The sequence below is a fragment of the Setaria viridis genome, chromosome 1 (assembly GCF_005286985.2).
Source record: "Setaria viridis chromosome 1, Setaria_viridis_v4.0, whole genome shotgun sequence".
In the NCBI taxonomy this organism is placed as follows: domain Eukaryota; kingdom Viridiplantae; phylum Streptophyta; class Magnoliopsida; order Poales; family Poaceae; genus Setaria; species Setaria viridis.
This window is the reverse complement of record NC_048263.2, coordinates 8,852,495-8,875,017: the sequence shown is the minus strand read 5'-3', so window position 1 is coordinate 8,875,017 and position 22,523 is coordinate 8,852,495. Positions and strand designations below refer to the sequence as shown.

Genomic DNA, 22,523 nt, shown 5'->3' with positions numbered 1-22,523 from the left:
GCAGTACCAGGTAATTTGGTAACCATAATAGTTTTTTAAGCTAACTTGCATATAATGGTAGATGAAATAAGTATTGCGTGAAAATTTTTGAAGGTGGAATGGAAACCGTATGACCGTCAGCAGCTTAGCGAGATCGTCTTTTCACCGACGTGCTACAGAGATAGAGAGCTGTGGAGGTGCACGACCCCAATGATACTGTACTACGTGGTAGAGTTTCATATGCCGCATAGGGTGATGCGGCAGTTTGGGAGGATGCAACCGTGCCCTCCTTTGGAATTATCGACTTCGCAGCAGCTGCACAGGTACGAAGGAATAAATAACTATTGGAGGGTATTCAATTAACGCAATTAACGTGTTATACTAATACTTCACTAATTTCTGATGCAGTATCGACCGCAGAAAGCGGTACAAGGAAAATGATTGGAGGGTGAAGCATGACCGGTACATCCACATGTGGAACAACAAGGAAGGATGCGATCCTGAAGGTGGACCGTACTGGCGACCCAACAACGAGTACATAAGATGGTACTGTACTTCGACGAGAACCAAAGTGAAACCATCTTGGACTAATGTGCCCATTGAGGATGCACCGTCTGATGATGACGCTGACATAGCTGACGCGTACGACACCGTGACACGCCATGGGACACAGCCTGAGCGTGCACCTCTCCACGACTACATGGTAAGCTTTCGGTTTGTAATTATAGTATCGTCACATTGATCACTTATGGAATGAAAACTACTGCGTGCAGGGACAACAGCTTGCAAGGCTCTCTAATGAGGTGGGCGTGATTATGGAGCACGCTGTTGGGGAAGGTGATAGTCTGCTTCGTGCTTTTGCAGAGGTAGAAGTCCAAACAAATTTTCACTTATACTCGTACTATCTTTGTAACCATCAATAACATAGTCGTGAATATATGGAAGACGGTTCGTAAAAGTTGCAGGCGAATGGCGCAGAGGATGAACTGCATGACATCCTCAGATGCGCACGACGGGGCCAATGTCCAGGGTACTTCTTCAGGATCACGTCGGACTGCATTGGTGACTACCCCCAGGGCTGCAACACCGTCCACTGCGGCAGGTCCTAGCAGGAGATCGCGAGGTAAGGAACCCGCATCCCCTCAGGAAAGCGAGGACTCGGAAGGTGACCAGTCTGAGGATGATGACCCTACGTATGGTGAGGAACTCGAGATTTCTCACGATGCTCCACCTGTTACTCAGACGCAGGGAGAGTCCAGCCAGGTATATTCAGAAGTTCCTCCAATTTCAATTATACATTTTAATGTTCGCTCCCGAAGTGTCATACAAATTTTATGATTTGTGCCCAATTATTCAATAGGAACCTGCAACTCATACCCGGTTGCCACGCCGACGTCGTCGTTCCCGGGACCACACCGACGTTGGCAGCGCCAATGTGCTGCCCACGCATCCAAGGAGGGAGCGTCGCCCAAGAGATCCTTTTAGCCCTCCGGATGAGCGGCGGTCACGCCACTGAATCTATCATGTGCCCAATTATTCCATATCACGTTTATTCATGTCACGTTTGTAAAAGACTAAGTTGGTAAAAGACTAAGCATGTTAGGTTTATTCATGTCACGTTTGTAAAAGACTAAGTTGCTTGTTACGTTTTTTTATGTCTGTACAATGTTATATGTTTGCTCCATGATGTACTTGTATTTCGTGTATTTTTCCGTAAATGTTTAGCACAAAAATACGTTTCGGATTGTGCAGCCCTAAACCCTAATGCCCCACCCCCCTGGGGCGAAACCTAATGAAAGTTTACTAAAATTGGCTCGGCCGCGCACCTACTGAAATTGGGTTGCGTTTGGCGCGGCAGCCCAGCCCTGCCGCGCCAGGCCGCCTGGCGCGGCACGGCCGGCCCCCGGCGCAACCTACTGAAAGTAGGTTGCGTTTGGCGCGGCAGCCCAGCCCTGCCGCGCCAGGCCGCCTGGCGCGGCAAGGTCGGCTTCCCACCCGGCGCAACCTACTGAAAGTAGGTTGCGTTTGGCGCGGCAGCCCAGCCCTGCCGCGCCAGGCCGCCTGGCGCGGCAAGACCAAACCTACTATTTCATGTTTCACTAGATTTCAGTAGATTTTCGAGTATTTATCTAAAGCATAATATTCTTACATTTTTATATGAAAGGTCTTTTTTTTATTTGGCTATTCCACTCCATTTAGATCTAAGAAAGAACCCAATACAATGAAATTCCACTAGTATAAAAAAGATAAATAGATACAAACACAAGGTCTCAAACCTTGTTATAGAATTTGTGTTTCAAAGAAAAGAAATATCATATATATTCAGCGAATAAAATAGAGTTGGCGAATGAAGCGGATTCATTAACAACTCAATTTACAGATCAAAAATGAAAAAAAAGAAAGCATTGCCTTCTTTCCTATACCTTATTCCTTCCGGGTCGGGAAGATGCATGGAGATTGACTACGGTGATCCGTGGACAGGAGTTCAGGAAAACAGCACGCCAAAACCACAAGAAGCCAGTCATGTCACGGCAAACTTTGATGCGTCTGAACATAGTTCTCTCGGAAATGAAAATAGTTTTTGACAACTAATTGTAGTTCCTAGAATAAACATAAACATAATGTTCTACATAGTTTTCACAGCTACAGAGAAACATGATCCAGCTACATCAACACGTTCATCTAGTCCGAGTCACCTTCATATAGTAACTCGTCGTCATCATCATCATCATCAACATCTCCGGCAACAACAACTCCCTTACCTTTCTTATCAACATTAACCTTACCAACAGGTAAATCGGCAACAAGAGCCTTCATCGTCTCCATCTGTGCCTCTTCCGCTTTTTGTTGTAACTCTTCCATTTCAAGCCTTCTTTTTCTTGCCGCTTTTTGTTGCAAATATTGTTCCCATGAACCCTCAGGGTATTTCACATTCGGATCAACCACATAACCTAAGCGATCTCTTTCCTCCATCAACCTTTGTTTCTCCAACTCCCTCTCCTCCTGCAACTTCCTCCTATTTTCTCTCTTCTCATTTTCAGTTAGAGGTCGTGGATACTTGGATCTATTTTGCCTCCAATACTTAATAATAGTTTCTCTTGCATAAAGTCCATTAGGTTTCACTCCAGTCTCATGCACCATATCTTGATATATTTTTCCCCAAAGCAAGTCGTCGTCAGGAATAGGCACATCATACTTCTTCCTAATCTTTTCTTTAATTTCTTGTTGTTTCCTTAACTTCCATGGTTCCGATGTATTTCCCAACTTTAATAACAAATCATATCGACCACAAAAATCTTCCCAATCACATGTCCTTCCCTCCTGCAACAACAATTCAATATTCTTACAAATTTGAATCAAGTTACAACCTTCATAAAACATAAGAGACGAGTAGTTACTAACCCAGTAATCGCCATGTGCATTTCCACAGAACGAACCATATCCAAGTTCAGAAGGCACCACACCTTCTGTTGCCAATATACCACACTTGCATCTATCACTAGGAGAGGACATACATGGCCACGGTGCATTTTCACTTTCAAACTCCCGCACTTCCTCCTCTGTTGGCCACATTACCATTGGGCCGTATATATACTCATTGAAATCACACAACGGCCACCCATCCTGCAAAAAACCCATGACGTGAACTACTCAGATGTAAAGTAACTACAAAACGCTTCTCCAACTACCATGCAATAACATCAAGTTAAAGTATGAACAATATACTGCAAAATTATAACTGCTAGCTAAATGACATACTAATATTCTCGTAATATACTTACATGAGTCTTTAGGGAGCATCGAAAGAATGGAGTAAACTTAGGTGGATCCGACGCATAAGCTTAGCAGGAACACCACACTTGCACATGGGAGGATCCCTCACACGCCTACAAGCAGCCTCCTGCTTCTCCTCATCGGTCATCCTAGGTGGGTTTGGTGGAGGAGGAACCCAACGCCTAAACTTATGGTATGGTTTAAGCTCTGTGCTATGATATGGGAATAGGCGGATCCTAGGATCATATTTGTCGGGTCCATCGATCCACTGAAAGAAATCGCAAGGTGCGGCAGGCAATGGATCAAAAGTCCATTTGCATACATAGAAGGCTCTTCCGGCTATCTTTGGATGCCTTGATTGTTTCACCTCTGCTTGCGCGCCACATCTACAAAGTGGTACCGGAAGAGCAGGAGGTACGGGACCAGCAACATTGGACTCGCCCACATAACGTACATACCACCTACGCCGTTTGTATTCAGAACCAAACGACGCCATCTCACCTGTAAATCAAGTGCAACAAATTTAATACACAAATAAACTTTACACACGTAATCCATACTAGCTATATACATCATTTTGATAACATGTAAACACTCGATCTACAAAATACAAACACTGAAACAAAAATGAGACTAATTAATTGAACATATAAAAAAAATACATGTCATGTAAACCACACAATTGGATGAATATATACCTAAATCGAAGCATTCAACAAGTTCTACACGTCAATATCGCGGGCAGAGACTCAATTGCGTATGAACTACGTATCATCTAACACAAAACACCATTGCATTTCATTGAAATTTCAAATCACTAACCTAACCCTAAGTCACCTAAACATCCTCCGATCTACCAAATGCAACGGTAAAACACGAGAATAAGTAGGGGAATACCTTTCACACGAAGCAGGGATCGATTCCCACTACTTTCCCCCACCAAAAACGCCGGATTTTTGGTGGATTTGGGGGTGGGGTGGCGGGGGCCGGCGCTGCAAGGTGCTGCTGTGTGGTGTGTCTGGAGGAGGAAGAAAGGAGGGAGGGAGGAGGAAGGGAGCCGGTGCGCGGCCTAAGTGTTGGCCCTGCCGCGCCAGGCGGGATGGCGCGGGAGCTGCCGCGCCAGGCGGACTGGCGCGGCAAAAGCCCGCCCACGTCAGCGCCCGCCTGGCGCCGCGGCTCGCCGCGCCAGCGAGGCAGGGGGCTGCCGCGCCTGTGCATGTGGCGCGGCAGGATGTTCCTGCCGCGCCAGGCGGGCTGGCGCGGCCAAAAGGGTTACGCCACGCAAATAAACCCCCGCTGAGGTTATTTTTAAAAATAAAGAAAAAAAAGGGTTAAAAATAAAAAAACTTTCACACTGACCTAGGTGAGAGAGGTTCAGTTCCAGACTTCCAGTCGGACACCGACCTAGGTTCGAATTCGAACGAGATCATCGCACGCTCTTAAATATATAGACGAGCCTTGGTCGCGGCAAACAACCATCCAGAGCAGTACGAGTCGACGCGATGGCCGCCGCCGAGTGCTACCGGAAGCGACCCGCTAGCCCGTTCCTCCTCGACGAGGTGGTGCCGGCGGCGCCCCATCTCGCAAAACGCGGACGCTTCTCGCCGTGCCCGGCCGTCGCCGCGTTCGACCCCGTGGAGGCGTGCCGAGCCAGGCAGCGGCAGGCGAGGGAGAGGGAGGCGGCGACGGCGGCCCGAGTCGCGACCGCGTCGTCCATGGACGAGTGCGCGGGCGTCCTGGTGGAGCAGATGTTCGCGGCGGCCGACGCGGCGGACGCCAGGAGCCGTGCGTCGTGGATCCTGAAGCTCATCGAGGGCGCCGTCGCCAAGCGCGCGGCGGCGGAGGCGGGAGCACAGTCAGCGGCGGCGGCGGCGGCGCTGCGGGAGGAGAACGCGGCGCTGAGGGCGCGTGCGGAGGAGCTGGAGCGCGACAACGGCGTGCTGAGGCGCGGCGTGGCGGCGCAGCACAAGAGGCAGGAGGAGCTGGAGCGCGACAACGGGGTGCTCAAGCGCGGCGTGGCGGTGCTGCACCGGCGGCAGGAGGAGGCGGAGCGCGCGACGGAGGAGACGAAGAAGAAGGTGGCGGAGCTGGTGGCGGCCAACTACGCGCTCGGCGTCCAGGCAAGCGGCGCCGACAGCTGCCGCTTCCAGGTTTTCCGCGGCCCCGACGTGTTCTGACGGCCGACGGCTCGACGAGATCGCTCATCGCTCGCTGATCTTCTTGTCATCGTCTATCTAGGGCTTAGGGCTAGTGATTGTGATTAGCAGCACGTTGCTGGCTAATCAGACCGATGTAATGCAAACCCTAACACCAAAGGCTTTGTTCACTTTGAAATTCAAAGTTTTCCGATGTAATGTAACCCTAACACCAAATGGGCTTTATTGTTCACTTTCGATTTGTACCAAATTCAAAGTTTGTATTCAGGATCTTGAGTTGTAGCAGTAAAAGCAAGGATTTGATGGGTTGTTTGAGAGTCAGTTCAGACTTCGCACAGTTCTTCTAGCATCTAGTATCAGAGTGCTCGCACTTGCAGATGTATCATCGCTAGATGTAACAGAGGTTCGTTCTGTATTTTTCCATGCAAGAAAGAAGTAAAAGGCAACCATGCGCATTGATATCGAAACCCACAGTATAGCAGCTCAAGCTGGTAAGAGGTAGGAGTTTTAAGCCGTAGTTCCCGTGCTATACATGACAGCGCTCATGTGTTACTCTAGACTGTATTTTACAGACTGTACGAGGATCGTGTATTGTCACCACGCGTATACTCTGTACAAGAACTCAGCAAGCTGCCGCATGAATTTTCATGTCACAAACTACTCTACTTCAAGTTACAGCCTCACGGGATGGCTTTAGCGTCTAATTTCTAAGCTCTCGCCCGCCAGCATTCAGGATCCCTCCCTAGTTCAAAGCACCCGAACTCCGAATTCCGCAAAACCTGGAATAACACGAAGATGAGGCACTTGTAAGCAACAAAGATAAGAGTCCCAAACAGAAAGAATCAAAGTTGCTACCTTTGATCATGCTACAGGGAGGGAGACTCGGAATCAACGAGTCGCGTCTCCAAGACAAAAATTATGTACTGATGATTCAATTGTGGTGATGGCATGAAGCAGATTAACGATCAGTCTGAATCTGATTCCTGCGCCAAACAAGAAGAAATGTTGGTAGCCTTACTATTAATGAGCAAGCATACCAGGCATGCAAATAACTAGCAAATGAGAAACATCATTCAATAGAGAATGCAAATAAAACTAGACGCTAAATTGGATGCACTATCCACCGATCAATCATTGAAAATGAATTTCAGTAAAAGTTATAAAGTTTATTCGAATACACAATGCTTTCCTTTTCATCCTGCCAACTTTTCTATTGATCATAAGCATATGCAAATCCTTTGGTCACAGCAAGGGATCAGAAGACACGTCACAAGTTCAATTGAAACAATACTCTCTGTCCCAAAATATAAAGTGTAAATGCATTTCAATATTCAAATCTTGTGATCTTTGACCAAAAACTAGCCCCACACAATATAAAGTCCGTGCCAAAATAATATCATTGGAATAAGATTTCAAAGTACTTCCCTAGGGTTATGATCTTGTTGCCACAAACATTGTAGTATAAGATAAATCATAAGTCAAAAGGATAGTTTTGGAGAAGTGCCAAGTCAGGGGACAGAGGGAATATCTAACTGTTGTGGCAACAGGTGTGATGCTAAGATTCAAAAGGTGGAGGTTTGGTGTCACTTTTGAACTGATAAGTTCAGTTTCATCGTGCCTTCAATCATATTTATGCTGGAGGATTAATCTCCTTCTATAGTAGTGATCTTAAGAACGTTCTTAGTAGATGTCACAGATATTAATACAAGGGAAACACTATACAGGCAGGATTACTGAAGGTGTATAGTTTGAACTACATACCATACAAACAGTGCATCACTTGATTCTTACATTAACCTGCAGAGGATCAATGAAAGTAAGCAGGCAAACAAAAATCCATAAATGAATCAGCACACTGAAATTGATGCCTATGATGTCAGTGACGGGAGTAACTCACGGAGCACACTTGACTTTTGCGGAAGACGATTCCCAGCCTGTTTTGATTTTTGCTCCTTCATTTGCCATATTTTCTGGGGCTTTTGACTTCTAACCGAATGTTTGCTAGGTTCTCCCACCAAAGAGGTCCTCTTCTGTATCTTCTCATGATATATAGCTGGTGGTGCAAGTTTCAATGGAGGTACAGTTTCTATATGGAAGGACTTCTGTTCTTTCTGAAGATTACTCAGTATTTCATACTGCAAAAAGAAATAATGAGAAGAAACACAATAGAAGGCTATAACTAGGTACAGTTTCACTTGTCAGAAAAGCGTCCAGTTCTAAGTTGAGAGATTTATGATAAACCTAAAAAAAGTGAGATCATCTGACATAGTTATACCCGTGACATATTTTGAAGCCCGCGAGATCTCTCAGCATGATCAATTTCATGAGTCTGATGGACGCCATGCGACGCTTCAAGTTCAGCCCCAGAATACTTCACTAGCCCATTATCAAACATAGGCGATTTGTTTCGGCCTTGCGTATTACTAGTTGAGAGACAGACAGGGCATCCATCTTTAGATTCCCGATTGGATGACCTGCTCTGCTCAGACTCACACTGAAGATGTGTTGCATGCCCACAACTGAACAACCGTATGGCTGAAATAGCACCTTCTTTAGAAAGTGAGCAGTTGCATATGCAACATGCAAAAGTCTGTGGAGCAAATCCATGACAAACTCCTCTCTTTAATAAGCTCAAGGTATAAAACGAGTCATCCTCAATTACTGACTTAGCTGTTTCCTGCAGACAGGTGCATAATGTATCAGAGCAGAGATCTATGCCTTCTTTTCTATCTAAGATAAATTATGGAAGATTAACAGAAACTAAAAGCAGTGATGTGTTGCATTAGGCCTTCAAGTTGTTTGGTATTTCACATGTAATAAGAAATATGGTAGGTAGAGAATTAAACACTTAAGGAACAACATTAGATTTACTTGGCAAAACAAAACAAAAATGGGTTCAAAATGTTCCCTCAAAAAAATTGCTTCAACATGTCAGTGTGGGAACATTAATCAGATCATGAGCAGATATACTACCTGTGTCTTTAAATATATACGACGTTTAGGACAAGCTAACCAGTTCAAAAATGAACTAATAGCTTGTCCTAAACATCACATATTCAAGGACAGGGAGTATTCTAATTTAAGACATCATGAGGTAGTAGCACTAAGAAATGACAAAATTCATCAAAGCCAGTTACTAACAAAGTAAGAAGCATACATTTAGGATGAGAATAGAAGTAAACACAACCAGCTTAGTGCAATTTTTTCAAACCTTGCTCTACTGCAATGAGTGTGTAATCATGCCATTCAAAAATTACCAATGATCTTGTACAATGTTCCAAAAAGCATTAAATGGAGCAAGTAATTGCAGCCTACAAGTAAAAGACAAATGAGAGTCATACCAGTATTCTTTTTTCATAAAGATACATAGATAACATTCTGTGTATCACAAATTTGAAATCACCAAACTCTTGACTCCCATTATCAGATAAGAGTTTCGCCATTATTGCTGGTAGGGGTATATACCCAGCCATCGCCTCTATTATTTCTCCAACAAATTGTGAAAATATTTTCCGCAGAACATTTAGGCACCTTTGTTTGGCTGAAATCCTCATTTGTTGTGATGGTCTTTTTCCCTTCAGATGTTCAATTGGTGCTTCCATCCCCTTGGACCTGGCACTTTTTTCATTTACATCCTGGCTTCCATACAATCTTTTCAGTGGCTCTGAGAAGCTGAATCAATAACACAACAATGTTGGAAGCAATAAATGGTATCTATGTGTACACAAGATAATATGACTTCAGCAAACTACGAGCATAACAAAGTGAGAACTGTTTGGAAAAACTTCCCCAAATTATCACACAGCAATAGGTTCATATTGCCTTCCCAAATGTGCTATTGAATCTACTCCCGCTGTTCCAAATAATAGGTCGTTTTGACTTTTCTAAGTACTTAGTTTTTGTCATGCACCTAGATATAGTGTATGTCTAGATGCATAGCAAAATCTATGAATTTAGAAAAGCCAAAACGACCTACAATTTGAAACGGAGGGAGTAATAGATAATTTGCTGAAAAATATTTTTGTCATTTCTTGACTTCTTAATCACAAGTTTCAACCATAAAAAAGGATTAACCATAGATACTATGTGCGAGCACTCTGCTCATAAATACTGTCAGTCTGTCATTTTAAGGAACAGGGATAATGATGTTTTCTAACTACGACCATAAGCAACAAGACTAACTGTGACTAACCAGATGGGAACAATATATTTCATCGCACAAAATACTTTTTTAACACCATAATGATAACTTAAGAGACAAGCATTTATGTATTAGCACAACTTACGAGTCAAGCAGTTGGAACCAAAGGGACTGAGATTCCTCTGGGTCCAAGCGTTGTGAATTTCTTTGGCACAACCCAATGGAGGCACGTAAAGCATCAAGCACCGGATGAGCCTAAAACAAACATGTTGAAAATGTTACTATCCATACAGCAGAGGTTACAAACCTAGAGAATTCAAATGGGTATGAGAAATAGACCTCACTCATTTCTAGAACAATGTCTGGTTGCTTAGTCTCAGAGATACTTTTTGATGCAACACCAGAGAAAGTATTTTCCACAGAAGAGATAAATAAGCTGATTTTCTCATCAAGTCCAGCCAGGATAAGTGCAAGGGCACTCCCAACATCACCAACCCTCTCTTGCAAAAATGCAGCAGCATCTGTAACTCCGTAATCTAGGCAAAGATGCAAGCACCGCTCTAATCTGTAACTGTCAAAAGTCTCCAGAAACTTCAGAACCGATCTTCGCTCATACTGACACAATAGCTGTGAAAGAAGATGTCTTGGATTAACAAAGAGGGGGAAGATCATTAGAAATATGCTGTGATCAATTTTATTTTCCTATTTGTATATTGTCAGGAAAAAAACAATTTTGCAACAGTTACAACAACGCTTGTAGATAACATGTAATTTTACACTATTTGCAAAGAGATATTGCTTTGTGATACCTTACTATTTCTGACGATTCACTATTTAAGCTGCCTGATTTTCTTATAACATTCAACGTATAGTACATTAGCTAGCACTTAAATGTACAGTGATTGTCAAATGCTCCATACCATCTGAAAGGTATCAAAGTTCAATTATCTATCACCACACTTACCTCCAGATATAGTTCAACTAACTCGTCGTCAACGGAAACAGGATTGTGGTCTAACTTGGAGGGATTTGATAACCTCTTCTGATAATCTTCAAGATCACTGGAAGAGTAATGAAGTTCAACAGTTTGATTGCTTCTTAGACTAAGCCCACTGAAGTCAAGTTTTCCTGACAAGTGTACTTCAATAGCAGTTTTCAAGAAAAGAAAGAGGCTGTGTGGATCAGACCGAAGCTCTGCTAATATTTGCTGGATATTATCACAGAAATGATCAATGACTAAGACAAATGCACATTCCCTGAGAAAGTTGAAAGACAAACATGAAGATTATCAGCATCCAGGCGTAAGAGATAATGATTCAGTTGAAAGATAAACATAAGAGGAAGAACAAAAGAAAAGATAATGATTTACCTGCTCAGCTTGACCAACTCAGGAAAACGAGATATTACAGTGGTACGAAATGACAAAGCTTCATCATCAGCCAATTCAAATAACCTTTTATCAATGAAGATAAAAGCATGGAAAGGTTCATCTCTATCCTTCATGTAACTATCTAAAGCAGATAAATTCTGATTCCTGGTTGTAAATATCAAACCACAGGCCTACACAGTAACAAGAATGTTACTACATAAATTCCAGCTGGTATTTTCGAGCAGAAGTGCTACATAAATTTCACAGGAGTGAATCTAACGGAACAGTGGTAGCAAACCTGATGAAAATGAGCATCTGAACAGAGGTTCAAGACAAAATCAGAATTCCAGTCATTTTGGGGAAGTGCATTGAAGAGTTGAAGCACTTCCTTTTCTTTCTGAGTCCTTGCTCTTGTATCATCATAAGACGAAGTGAGATAAGTGAGAATGTGCATAACAACTCTTTTAGATGCAATAGCCCTTTTGTGGGAAACAAAAAAGGACACGAACTCGATTAAATAGCCAAATTCCTTCTCTGAAGGCCAAAATTCTGAGTCATCTGTACCCATAACAACAGACCGAATCACCTCATTTTCCAAACCAACAATGTCAATGATGTCATCCAATACATTTTGTACCATATTATTTTGACTCCCTGGGTTTTCAGCGATAATGCCATCTTCATCCTCTGAGACAGATGCATTGACAGTACTAGAAGGTTCATCTCCAGGCTCAAAACTATCCTGTGCAAAAGCACATTTGAGAACTTCCAAGGTAGCTTCAGTATCCATCCAAAGAAGATAGCATATGTTTGGGCACTTTCCACAAGAAGCATTGAAACCCTTAAATACTTCAGAAGTGAGTGACTTAGACTCTTCAAGCAGAAATTGCAGCAGTTCTTCCCTCACTGAATGAAGGCGGGATCGGGGAATTATCCCATGCCCTGAAAAAGAAATCATGTCAGAACATCTCTATTTACAATGTAAGAGCATTGCTGTGTAGCAACTTAATATGTATTCCTGGCATAAGAGTGTCACCGTATATCAACATAATATAATAATATGCACTGTTTCTGGTTATACAAAAGAACCTGCGATAGTTATAGACTGACAAAGCATCAATCTTATGGTAGATTCGATGTCTCCAATTTAACGAAATCAAGTATGCTCCCAATTAAATTTTTTCTAACAAAGCCATACCACATGGAAAATAAGATTTGTGGTCCAACTACATACTAAACTGCCATTGATTTAATGGAAAATGGTAAACAGTAAGTTGTATGCCACAAATGGCGAAGGCACTAACCTGGGGGAAATGCTCGGCCCTGAAAGCAATATTTCAGATAAACAAGCATCCTGTATCTGTTTCACACAAAGCGTTAGAGGGTAAATCTATGTGATGATAGTATGATATTAAAACCTAGCAAAAATATATTAAGTTTATGTATAGCACTAGGAATATCTAAGAAAAATTAAGTCTAGCCACATAACAATGCGGTACTTGCTTGTTATATTGACTACGATTAGGAATTTTACATAGTATCAGAGGATCCTCCATACATGCAGATCGAGAATGAGGGGAAAAATCAAGACTCATTTTGGTCTTATTTTCAAATAAAAATGATAGACAAGTAAGGAAATGATGGTGTTTGGTAAGAATTAAAGTTTGTTTAATAGAAATTTACCAGAACACATACTTTTATCAGGAAGTTCATAATAATAAAATCATAACTAATTCACAACCCATAACTTATGGACAACATGTCGTATCATCTTATATGTGGGGATGGTGTTTGCTAAATCAGATGATTCAGTTTAGTTTGCTTGCCAGAAGAAATATTTTATCAGGAACTTTAAAAGACTGAAACCATGATCTAGTTATATATAAACAGCTTATGAAACAAAATAATTTGCAATATTATCTTATACTTGAGACAGGTGTTTGGCTTCTCTAGAAAAGTTTCATAGAACTGTATGAGCCAAAATAGGGCATACCCAGTAGAAGCAGCATCTTTTCTGTTTCTATTCTGAACGACTGATAGAAGTTCCTCTAGAGGTGTACGGAAATCACTCAGACCTTGGTTAAACAAATAAATTAGTGCACCATATAGCCCATGTTCACGACACAGTCTGACCACCTGCACACAACGCAAGCATATCAAAATGCGTTGGCAACCTTGAACAATACAGTTGTTCAAGCTACAAAAATGTGACCGAAAGAAATTCAATAACAAAATGTTACGTTCTCGGTCAATCTAGGCAACATAACATAACTGACAAGACAATACAGAAATATTTCTTACACTAGTTATAGGATCAAATATTGCTTATACCTGATTAAAATCCAATGAAGAAATATCCATGTGAAGAATGCATTGTTCAACTCGCTGCAACCATCCTTTGCCACTATAATGCTCCACTAGTGCTTGCATAATCTGCAAATAAAATATATCATATTCATCAATTCATGTATAGATTGGTGTGCTAACACTAGTAGACTCATGCTGCTCACCTCAGGGGGCAGAGAACCAAGCATATCCTTCAATATATAGGGCTCTAGTACCTCCAGAAACATGCCTGTTATCATGTCATTCAAAGTATTCAAGTTAGCAAATAGCAACAGTTTAACAACATATACAATGATACATGTACATGTAACATCCCATAATCGAGCATGACATGCACAATCCGTATCTAAAATAGATTCCACAACCAGACATATAAAAGCCTATGGAGTTTCAACGCACAAGCCTTATTACAAAGATAAAAAAAAAGGACGACTAATGGGCCAGGAAAACATAAGAGCACAGGTCGAGCTATCGCAAAGCTTCTGTTGATGGTTAAAAACTCAAAAAAAATGGATTCAACAGAATTGGACAGCTTAGATCAGAAGCATGAAATATCTTTGCATGGTTCTCTATTTTTATTGACAAAATTCAAGGAAAAGATGTACTAAAGAATAATCTAGTAGGATCAAACCAATGAAGAATGGGGGCTTGTATCAACCCAAATAAAGTTCACAATTAAACCAAAAAAAGGCTGCTGTTTCTTATTAAAAAATATAAGCCTACCTCCACTTTGTGCCGCAACAAACTTAGAGAAGACTGTGTCGAAAAGGATGTCGTCACGTCCAATATGCACACAATACTCGACTGCAACCCCTCCTACACGAGCATATTGTTCCTCTCTTTGTGTTAGCAGAGACCTATCAGCCTCTATAAGAACATCTGAGTCTCCCCCTTTTCCAGTATGATTTGACAATGCAATTGAAATATATTCGAAGACATAACTTATATATGATAGAAGCAACTCTACTAAGTATGGCATTATGGCCTCTCTAATAGAATCAACTGTTCTCGGGAGATCAACAACACCCTGTGTCTGACCATCATAAAGTCTCATTGCCATGTCCAGTGCACCCATCCAATCACCAGCTCTCTTTAGTGCTTCAATTCGTTCTTTCCATGGGAGAAGTCGTGAAACTGTGAGAAAGGTTGGGCCAAGAATGTACACTGTAGCACCTCTTACTGCTACTGAACTATTAAAATGCTTCTCTGGGTTACCAAACCTGTTAGAAAAATGTGCATGGTGCAATATGGTGTCATCAAACAGAAGGCCATCCGGAACAAAGGTAGTTCTACGAAGCTCACTGCCATCTTTAGAGAACAAACAGAGCTGTCCTCTCAAATTAAGGACAACTAACATCTGAAGAGAAAAATGAGTGATTTAATTTGGTAAACAAGTAGAGAACAGATATTAAATGAACTACAGCAATGAAACCTATTGCATACCTGGTCATCTAACCAGGCAACACCAATAGCTGCACTATCAAGCTTCCATTCCTTGTGTTTAACTATCTTTGATTTAACAAATTTTGCCACTTGCACTTGGCGGTCCCATGCAAGTGCAAGCCAAGATAGCCGTTCTTCATCTATAGTATCATCACGTTTAGTCCATGAAAATTCAAAAGATGAGATAAAGAAAGCACCAATCAGAGCTCACGAAAGAGGCCTAGTTTTTACCTAATGATGATGAATCATTCAAGGATGATGTATACTTCCATGCAGCATACGCGATGGAGCCTTCTCGTGCTCCATCTGGTCTAGAGAACGTTTCAATATGGTCAACATGGTCAATATTGGTACGGAGCCTAACCTAACAGGCAAACAGTAGAACATTATGCTCAGTCCAAGAATTCATAACATATTTGATTCAGTCCAAGAATTCATAACATATTTGATTGCTACAAAAATGAAAGAAAATGTTTCCAGAATATAACTGGTTCATACCACAAGAGCATGCTGGTACATAATAAACATGACCACAACACCATCCTCCACTGTGGAGGAGCTTTCATTGAAAAACTTCCATCCAGAATCTACTCCAACTACACCTCCAACAACACCACCCATCATGCTGCCAAGACCACCACCACCGGAGGAAGTTGTTTGGTTCCCTTGGGAAGATGAGTTGCTAAAACCAAAGGATTCATCCACTAGAAGAGGACAGGCTGAGAGCACAATTCCAGTATTTCCATCAAAAAGGCGCTGGCAAATTGTAGCTAGCTTTTGTCAGACCACATGCTCGACACAAAAGCTAGTGAGATAATACATGCAACATAGAGGGGAAAATGGTGTTTCTCCATACCTGGGTTCCCTTGACAGTCAAACGATTAATTACTGGGATAATGGAAAATGTGTGCAACAGAACTACCCCTTTTGAATCCCCAGTGATGGCCTTAGATTGGCGGATAAAACAAACATGCACTACTGGTGCTGTATGCTCACCATATATGACTTTTGCTGCTGTAGCTTTTTGTACATCCCAAATTGTCATATGACCATCACCATATCCTACTAGCAGAAGATCCCCTTGCTGGTTAAAGCACATGGCAGTCACTGGTGATTGAGTCTTCTCACCTTGGTTCCAAAAGAACAGCATCTGGATTTTAAAAAAACAAAAATGGTTAGAGCCTCAAATATTTTGCATATTGGTTCCTTGGATTTATATGTGCAGCTATTGGCCCAATTATGAAATAGCAGTTGAAGTATTGCAAGCTAATATCTCATGACTCAAAACATGAAAGGAGCAATATGTGTAGTGCTCTAATCAAGTGAACGTGTTATTTCAGAAAAAAAAATGATAGCATTTCAATCGCTAGAAAGAAAGAGAGAACAATAATCGATCTTCCAATGACTCACAAAAGTATGGCATGAATTATCAAACCTTTGATGTTAAAAAAGGTACATCAAACAAGGGAGTTTCCTAATCATCTTACTCACAAGAATTTGCTGCATTTTCTACTCCAGATCTAGAATCTGATGTACTTCTTCAAAATCTTCCTAAATTCTATAAATGTACTAGATTTTGGTGTAGCAACAGACACCACATTTTTTTGCCAGCAAAATAAATTCAGGTTCAGCTACATTTCAAGTGCTATTCTGATCACAAGAGCTCATTTATAGAATGATGATGCACAAATACAACATAGAGTATTTATAGAAACATAAATCTACCATACTTCTCAGTTCCTTCATGTTTTCTCATTAAGACAAGAAAGCTAAAATTCCTGATAAATTAACATGAACTGATGTAGTGATGTCTAGTGCCCGATGTTTTGAAAAGAGTTGTCTCAAAGTTTATTACAAATACCACATAATAATACATCATCTTGAAGTCAAAATATGCAACTATACCATAGTATTAGCTATTAGTCAAACATGCCTTATTCGCACCAGCACAGTGACTAACCTTTGCGTCTGTATCATCAGCTTGATGAATGGAGTATTTGCTTGGAATGACAATGACAGCACCTTTAGACGTGCCCATCGCTATATAGCTCCTATGAACTGCCAGCACCTGGGGAGAGCCATGGTCCGGCCTAAATGACGGGGAGGACATGGCACGAGTTACTGGGTTGTCCATCTCGATTTGCATGTAACCAATAGCTGGTGGGCCCTTTCCGATCCCCTCTAATTGCATGGGTTGCGCAGCTGCTCCTTCCTCCCAGTGTTGACCAAACGAGGCCTGCCTCTTCTCAAGCTCCTCTGCTAACTCCAACGGTTTCATTGACACTTTCTGCTTCTTCTCTGCATTCTTCTCAGCCTTCCTGCTGACCTCCAGCTGCTCCATTCTCTCCTTGATCACATTATCAATTAAACTCTCAGATTCCACTTGGTCTTCGATGATGCTGTTGGATCTGTCAGCCTCCCGATCATCATCAAAACTTTCCTCAGAAACGGACCCAATTGGATCCATACTCTGAGCTGATTGCACATAATTATCATCTCCAGTTTGGTCATATGCATTTTCCTCATAGACAACTGCAGTTTGGTTCTCAACTTGATCAGTTTCCACCATGCTGCCATTTTCAGCTGTTTGCTCATGCCCACTGAAATCATCAGCGACTACAGAATCAAGGGTACTCGCCTCCACCAGCTTCATAGACTCAGAACTCTCTTCAGTTTCCACTTCCACATGTTTCCCCTCTTCAAATTCTTCAGTCCCACTCCCACTGGCAGTTTGCTCTGTCGGTTCAGGAACCACTTCCGAGTTCCCCTTTTCTTCTACCTCTGCTTCCAAGCTTCCAGTGGAAGGGAGCTCCTCGGAGGCCTCGGAGCCACTGCCCTCCTCCAGGAGCTTCTCGACGGGTGCCGAGACTGATCGGCGGGACTTGATTGCAGCCGCGTGCGGGGTAAGGACCGCGCGGGATGCCGCGGCAGCGGCGGCTAGCGCGGCGCCGGGCTTGGGGCTGGGACGGACGCCGCGGAAGAGCGAGGGAAGCGGCTTCGAGTAGGAAGACGAGGCGCCGTTGCCGGAGAAGGTTCTCGCGACGAGGGAGGAGAGGGTCTCCGACGGCGCGGCGGATGTGGATCTCCTCGGGGACGGCGACGCGGGCGGGGAACGCAGCGGCGAGGGTTCGGCGGGCGGCTCCGGGGCTTGGACGCGGGGTAGGGCTCGGCTGCTGGTGCTGGGGACGGGGGCGGACTCCTCGGAGTCGGAGTCCGACGAGGAGAGGAGGAACAGGAGGTCGTCGACGGCGCGGCGGTGGTCAGCGTCGGCGTCGGAGGACGTGGAGGAGGTTGGAGAGGAGGGGAGGAACGCGTCGAGGTCGAGCTCCTGACGCGGCGGCGGGTGCTGCGACGCCATCGCCGGCGACGACGGCATGGGGGCAGGCGCCTTCGCGTCGAAGGTTTTTTCTGTGCTGAAATTTTGCGAACTTCGGGTAAAAGGTGCCAGTTAGTTTGCTGACTGTGTAGCGAGGAACTGGGCCGAGGCCCATTCTGTTTGTGTTTGTCCGTGTTACGAATGGGTCCGCAATTTGTATCAGCGGTGTCCCTTAAAAAAAAACAGTGGCCTGCACTGGGTTTGGGCTGGTTCTAACAAATCTTCTGCATGTCGAGCATAGTTGGGCCACGCCACGTGATGCTCTCAGCCCAATCTCTCTAGCATAGGGGTCTCAGAACCCTGGCTGAGATCACATCGGATCGGATAGATTCCTTTCTTTCCCCTTCGTCCCTCCTTCCTTGGCGGCGGCGGCGTTATCTTGTTCATGGTAGCGGGCGGCAGGTTGGTGGCGGCGGCCGGAGCAGCTTGGGGTGCGACGACGATGAGGAGCACTGCCCCGGCTTGGAACCTTTCTTCTTCGACGAGGTGGAGGCGGTGGCTGATCATGAGAGGCGGATGCAGAAAGAGTAGCAAGAGGCGCAGAAGGAGGAGCAAAGGGTTCGGGCTGCGAAAGCCCACGAGTTCGCCCTTGCTAAGATCTTAGACTACGACCCTAAGCAGGGTGGCCGATATTACAACCGATACCACTTCGAGGACTTCAGCAAATTCGACCTCGACGAGGAGTGTGAGTCGATTGATCTATCGATTAAGCTCACCTTCCATCATATTTATTGTACTGCTCGCGGTCTAGCTTATTTGCCAGCCGTGAAACTTTAGTTCATACAATTATCCTGCTGGATTGATTGAAAATTTTGTAATCGATCAAATTATTCAATTCTGCACACGGCGTTCTTTTTAGAAAAACCGCACTTTGTGGTTGTGTTGCTGAACTTTAGTTTCAAATTGTAAGCATGAATCTAATTTCTTAGTTTTACCTTTTCCACACCACAGCACCCCTTGGTCCGATGAGATACACCGATAAAGTCTATGATAGGTACTTGAAGTTTGCTGCAGTGAACATCTTCACTATCGGTGAAGGTATCATCATTGGATGTTGATTTCCCCATCAACGTGTATGGCACTGTCATTGCCAGAGACAACATTGATTGCAAGTGTATTTATCTCAAGTGTATTTATCTCTTCCGTCGCGAAAAAGATCATTGTTAGCTCATCACCTCTAAGGTAAGTAGGATTGGGCACTCCATTCTTGCCTTCAGAGAAAAATCCAATATTTATAATTTCCTGAAGTAAATTTCTATTTTTCAACAGTGTACTGTTATCTTTAGTGGTTGTCAATAAACATCTGCAGTCCCTTTGGTGCTAGGAATCTTCTGGTTTTAAAAGTTATGTTGCTGAAAGGTTGAATTTTACGTTACTTTGATCAATCATCAGAATTTCAAATAACCATGTTATAGCACTAATAAAAGCACACGTTCAAAATGATGTGTATTCGTGTTCTGTGTTTGTTTGTAGTGTTTCTTTTAGACAAAATGGGCATTCTGCAGGTGCATGGTAGTTTCTAGCAGATGCATTTTATGTAAAACCATTTTGATACGTTGCTTGTTTATTAATTTCACATGCACGTCTGGCTTAATGATCTTCGTGATACTACCATTTTGAGACCTATATTGATATCATTTTCAATCATACACATGGCTGAAGTTTCATGTACACACAAATCACTAGACTATTAACAGTGTCATCTATGGTAACAACTGACAAGCCATCTACACATAACTGAAGTTTCATGTGCCTTGTTTTACATCGTACACTACGGGAAAGTTAAAAATTGCCGAGTGTATTTTTTTTGCCGAGCGTTTTTTTTTCGAGCACTCGGCAAACAAGCTCTTCGCCGAGTGACAAGCCAAAAACACTCGCAAAGAAAAAACACTCGGCAAATCGGGGCTTTGCCGAGTGTCAAAAAAAAAACACTCGGCAAACCACCCTCTTTACCGAGTGTCAAAAAAACACTCGACAAAGAGGGGGGTTTGCCGAGTGTCAAAAAAGACACTCGGCAAAGATGGGGATTTGCCAAGTGTTTTTTTTGACACTCGGCAAAAAAATAATTTTTTTTCTCTTTTCACCATGAAATTTTTTCTACTCCCCACATACAACATGTGGTACTCCATGTTAAAATTTGGTATATTTTTGGATTTATTTGCTATATTTCTTTAATTAATTGCATTTCAAGAAAATTTTTGGTATAAGTCAAATTTGAACGGCAAGTGATTCAAATTATGGAACAAAATGAGTAGAAAAATGATATTCATGTTATTTGGCCCAATTTGAGACCTGACCCATGAAATGAAAAGAAATTTTGAACATCTTGTTCAGGAAACACGACCATGAACGTGTGGCAGTAGTATTTTTAAATTGTAAAAAAAAACAAGCAAAGTCTGAAAATCATGAGATTTGTCATAATGTGATGATATAATACGTGGAGGCTGTGGAAAAAAATTGAGAAGGTTTTGCACATTTCATCATGTACAATGATTACAAACCGAAGCATCTCAGAAGAAGAATACTAACTTTGAGAGGATTCGATAAGATTTAGAGTCGGAGTGACGGTCAAGTTTGGTTTGACTACCAAACTTTTTGTATAGTCAATAGAGAACATATATTGGTTCGTGTGAAAATTTGGTATTTTTTTGAAACTGTTGGATATTTTTTAATTTTTTTCAAAAAAACTTTGCCGAGTGTCCTACGTTGGACACTCGGCAAAGAAATCCTTTACCGAGTGTCCACGTAGGACACTCGGCGACCAGCTGGCCCCCCCTCAAAAAACACCCGGCCGCAACCCCACCCCCCGGCCCCCTCATCTTCACGCCGCCCCCCCCCCCCTCCTTCACGCCGCACCCCCGGCCCCCTAGCTCCTCCTCACGCCGTCCCCCTCCTCCCCTGCACGCCGCCGCCCCCTCCTCCCCTGCACGCCGCCGCCCCCCTCCTCCTCCCCTCACGCCGCCGGCCCCTTCCTCCTCCCCTCACGCCGCCGGCCCCCTCCTCCTCCCCTCACGCTGGCCCCTTCCTCCTCCTCCTCACGCCGCCGCCCCCCTCCTCCTCTCCTCCCGCCGGACGCCGCCTCCCCTCTCCCCTTCTCCCCCCAGATCCGGCTCTCCCCTTCTCCCCCGGCGGAGGCCAGATCCGGGCGGCGGGGGCTAGATTCGGGTGAGGATGGGAGGCGGCCCTCCCTCTCCCGGTCGGATCCCCTCCCCTCGCGGCTGGATCCGGGTGAGGATGGGAGGCGGCCCTCCCTCCCCTGGCCGAATCCCCTCCCCGGCGACGCGCGGCCCGCCACCATCGTCTCCATCGTCCTCGTCGACAAGGTCGGCCGCCGGAAGCTCCGGGTGGCCCGCCCCTCCCCGGCGGATGTGGCGGCGTGGCGGGCGGCGGCCGTGGCGAGGCGGCGTGGCGGGCGGTGGCCGTGGCAGTGGTGGAGGCCGGTGGGCGGCGGCCGTGGCGAAGCGGCGGTGGTGGTGGCCGGCAGTGGTGCCGGTGGTGGTGGCGGCTGGCGCTTTTGTTTTTTTTATTTTTTTTCGAAAAATATGTTTGCCGAGTGTCTTTGGTCACTCGGCGAAAGCTTCGCCGAGTGCACGACACAAAACACTCGGCAAAGTTAACTTTGCCGAGTCAAAATTTACCGTGTGTCGTTTGCCGAGTGTTACACTCGGCACTCGGCAAACGTTTCGCCGAGTGTTTTTGGGCCTTCGCCGAGTGCCCCAGGCACTTGGCGAACTGTCTGTTTCCCGTAGTGGTACAAAATATATATCACTAACCTATCATGTGAACTTTTCAATAGGATCAATCATTGATCTTGACTGACCCAAAAAGAGCACTTGGGTTGCTAGATGATGTGTATGTTGAGATTGATTTGAAGATCACGAATGATCAAGGGCAGCAAGAGGAAGAACTTAGTAAAGGATTCATGACGATCAGGGGCAT

At 43.9% G+C, this 22,523-nt stretch overlaps 1 protein-coding gene across 1 annotated transcript; it reads right to left on the bottom strand.

Moving 5' to 3' along the window:
* Positions 1-6,341: 6,341 nt before the first annotated feature.
* Positions 6,342-18,615, bottom strand: LOC117846465 (uncharacterized). The gene is made up of 21 exons (XM_034727638.2): positions 17,169-18,615; positions 16,065-16,358; positions 15,707-15,964; positions 15,440-15,572; positions 15,209-15,348; positions 14,489-15,122; positions 13,930-13,994; positions 13,751-13,852; positions 13,413-13,555; positions 12,724-12,779; positions 11,718-12,361; positions 11,420-11,610; positions 11,015-11,306; positions 10,390-10,677; positions 10,196-10,305; positions 9,251-9,581; positions 8,185-8,586; positions 7,807-8,044; positions 7,671-7,706; positions 6,765-6,892; positions 6,342-6,688 (listed from the first exon to the last, which is right to left on the bottom strand). The coding sequence occupies exons 1-19, from the start codon at positions 18,582-18,584 to the stop codon at positions 7,702-7,704; spliced, it is 5,742 nt and encodes a 1,913-aa protein (XP_034583529.1). The 5' UTR covers positions 18,585-18,615; the 3' UTR covers positions 6,342-6,688; positions 6,765-6,892; positions 7,671-7,701.
* Positions 18,616-22,523: the final 3,908 nt, after the last annotated feature.

What these genes read in the sequence shown, in the direction of transcription:
- LOC117846465 (XM_034727638.2), bottom strand. Translation starts at nt 18,584, where the DNA reads ATGCCGTCGTCGCCGGCGATGGCGTCGCAGCACCCGCCGCCGCGTCAG. An exon ending in AAAGATGCTGCTTCTACTGG is followed by an intron (nt 12,780 to 13,412) that starts GTATGCCCTATT and finishes TGTGTGAAACAG; the next exon opens with ATACAGGATGCTTGTTTATC. An exon ending in GGCTTCAAAATATGTCACGG is followed by an intron (nt 8,045 to 8,184) that starts GTATAACTATGT and finishes TTCTTTTTGCAG; the next exon opens with TATGAAATACTGAGTAATCT.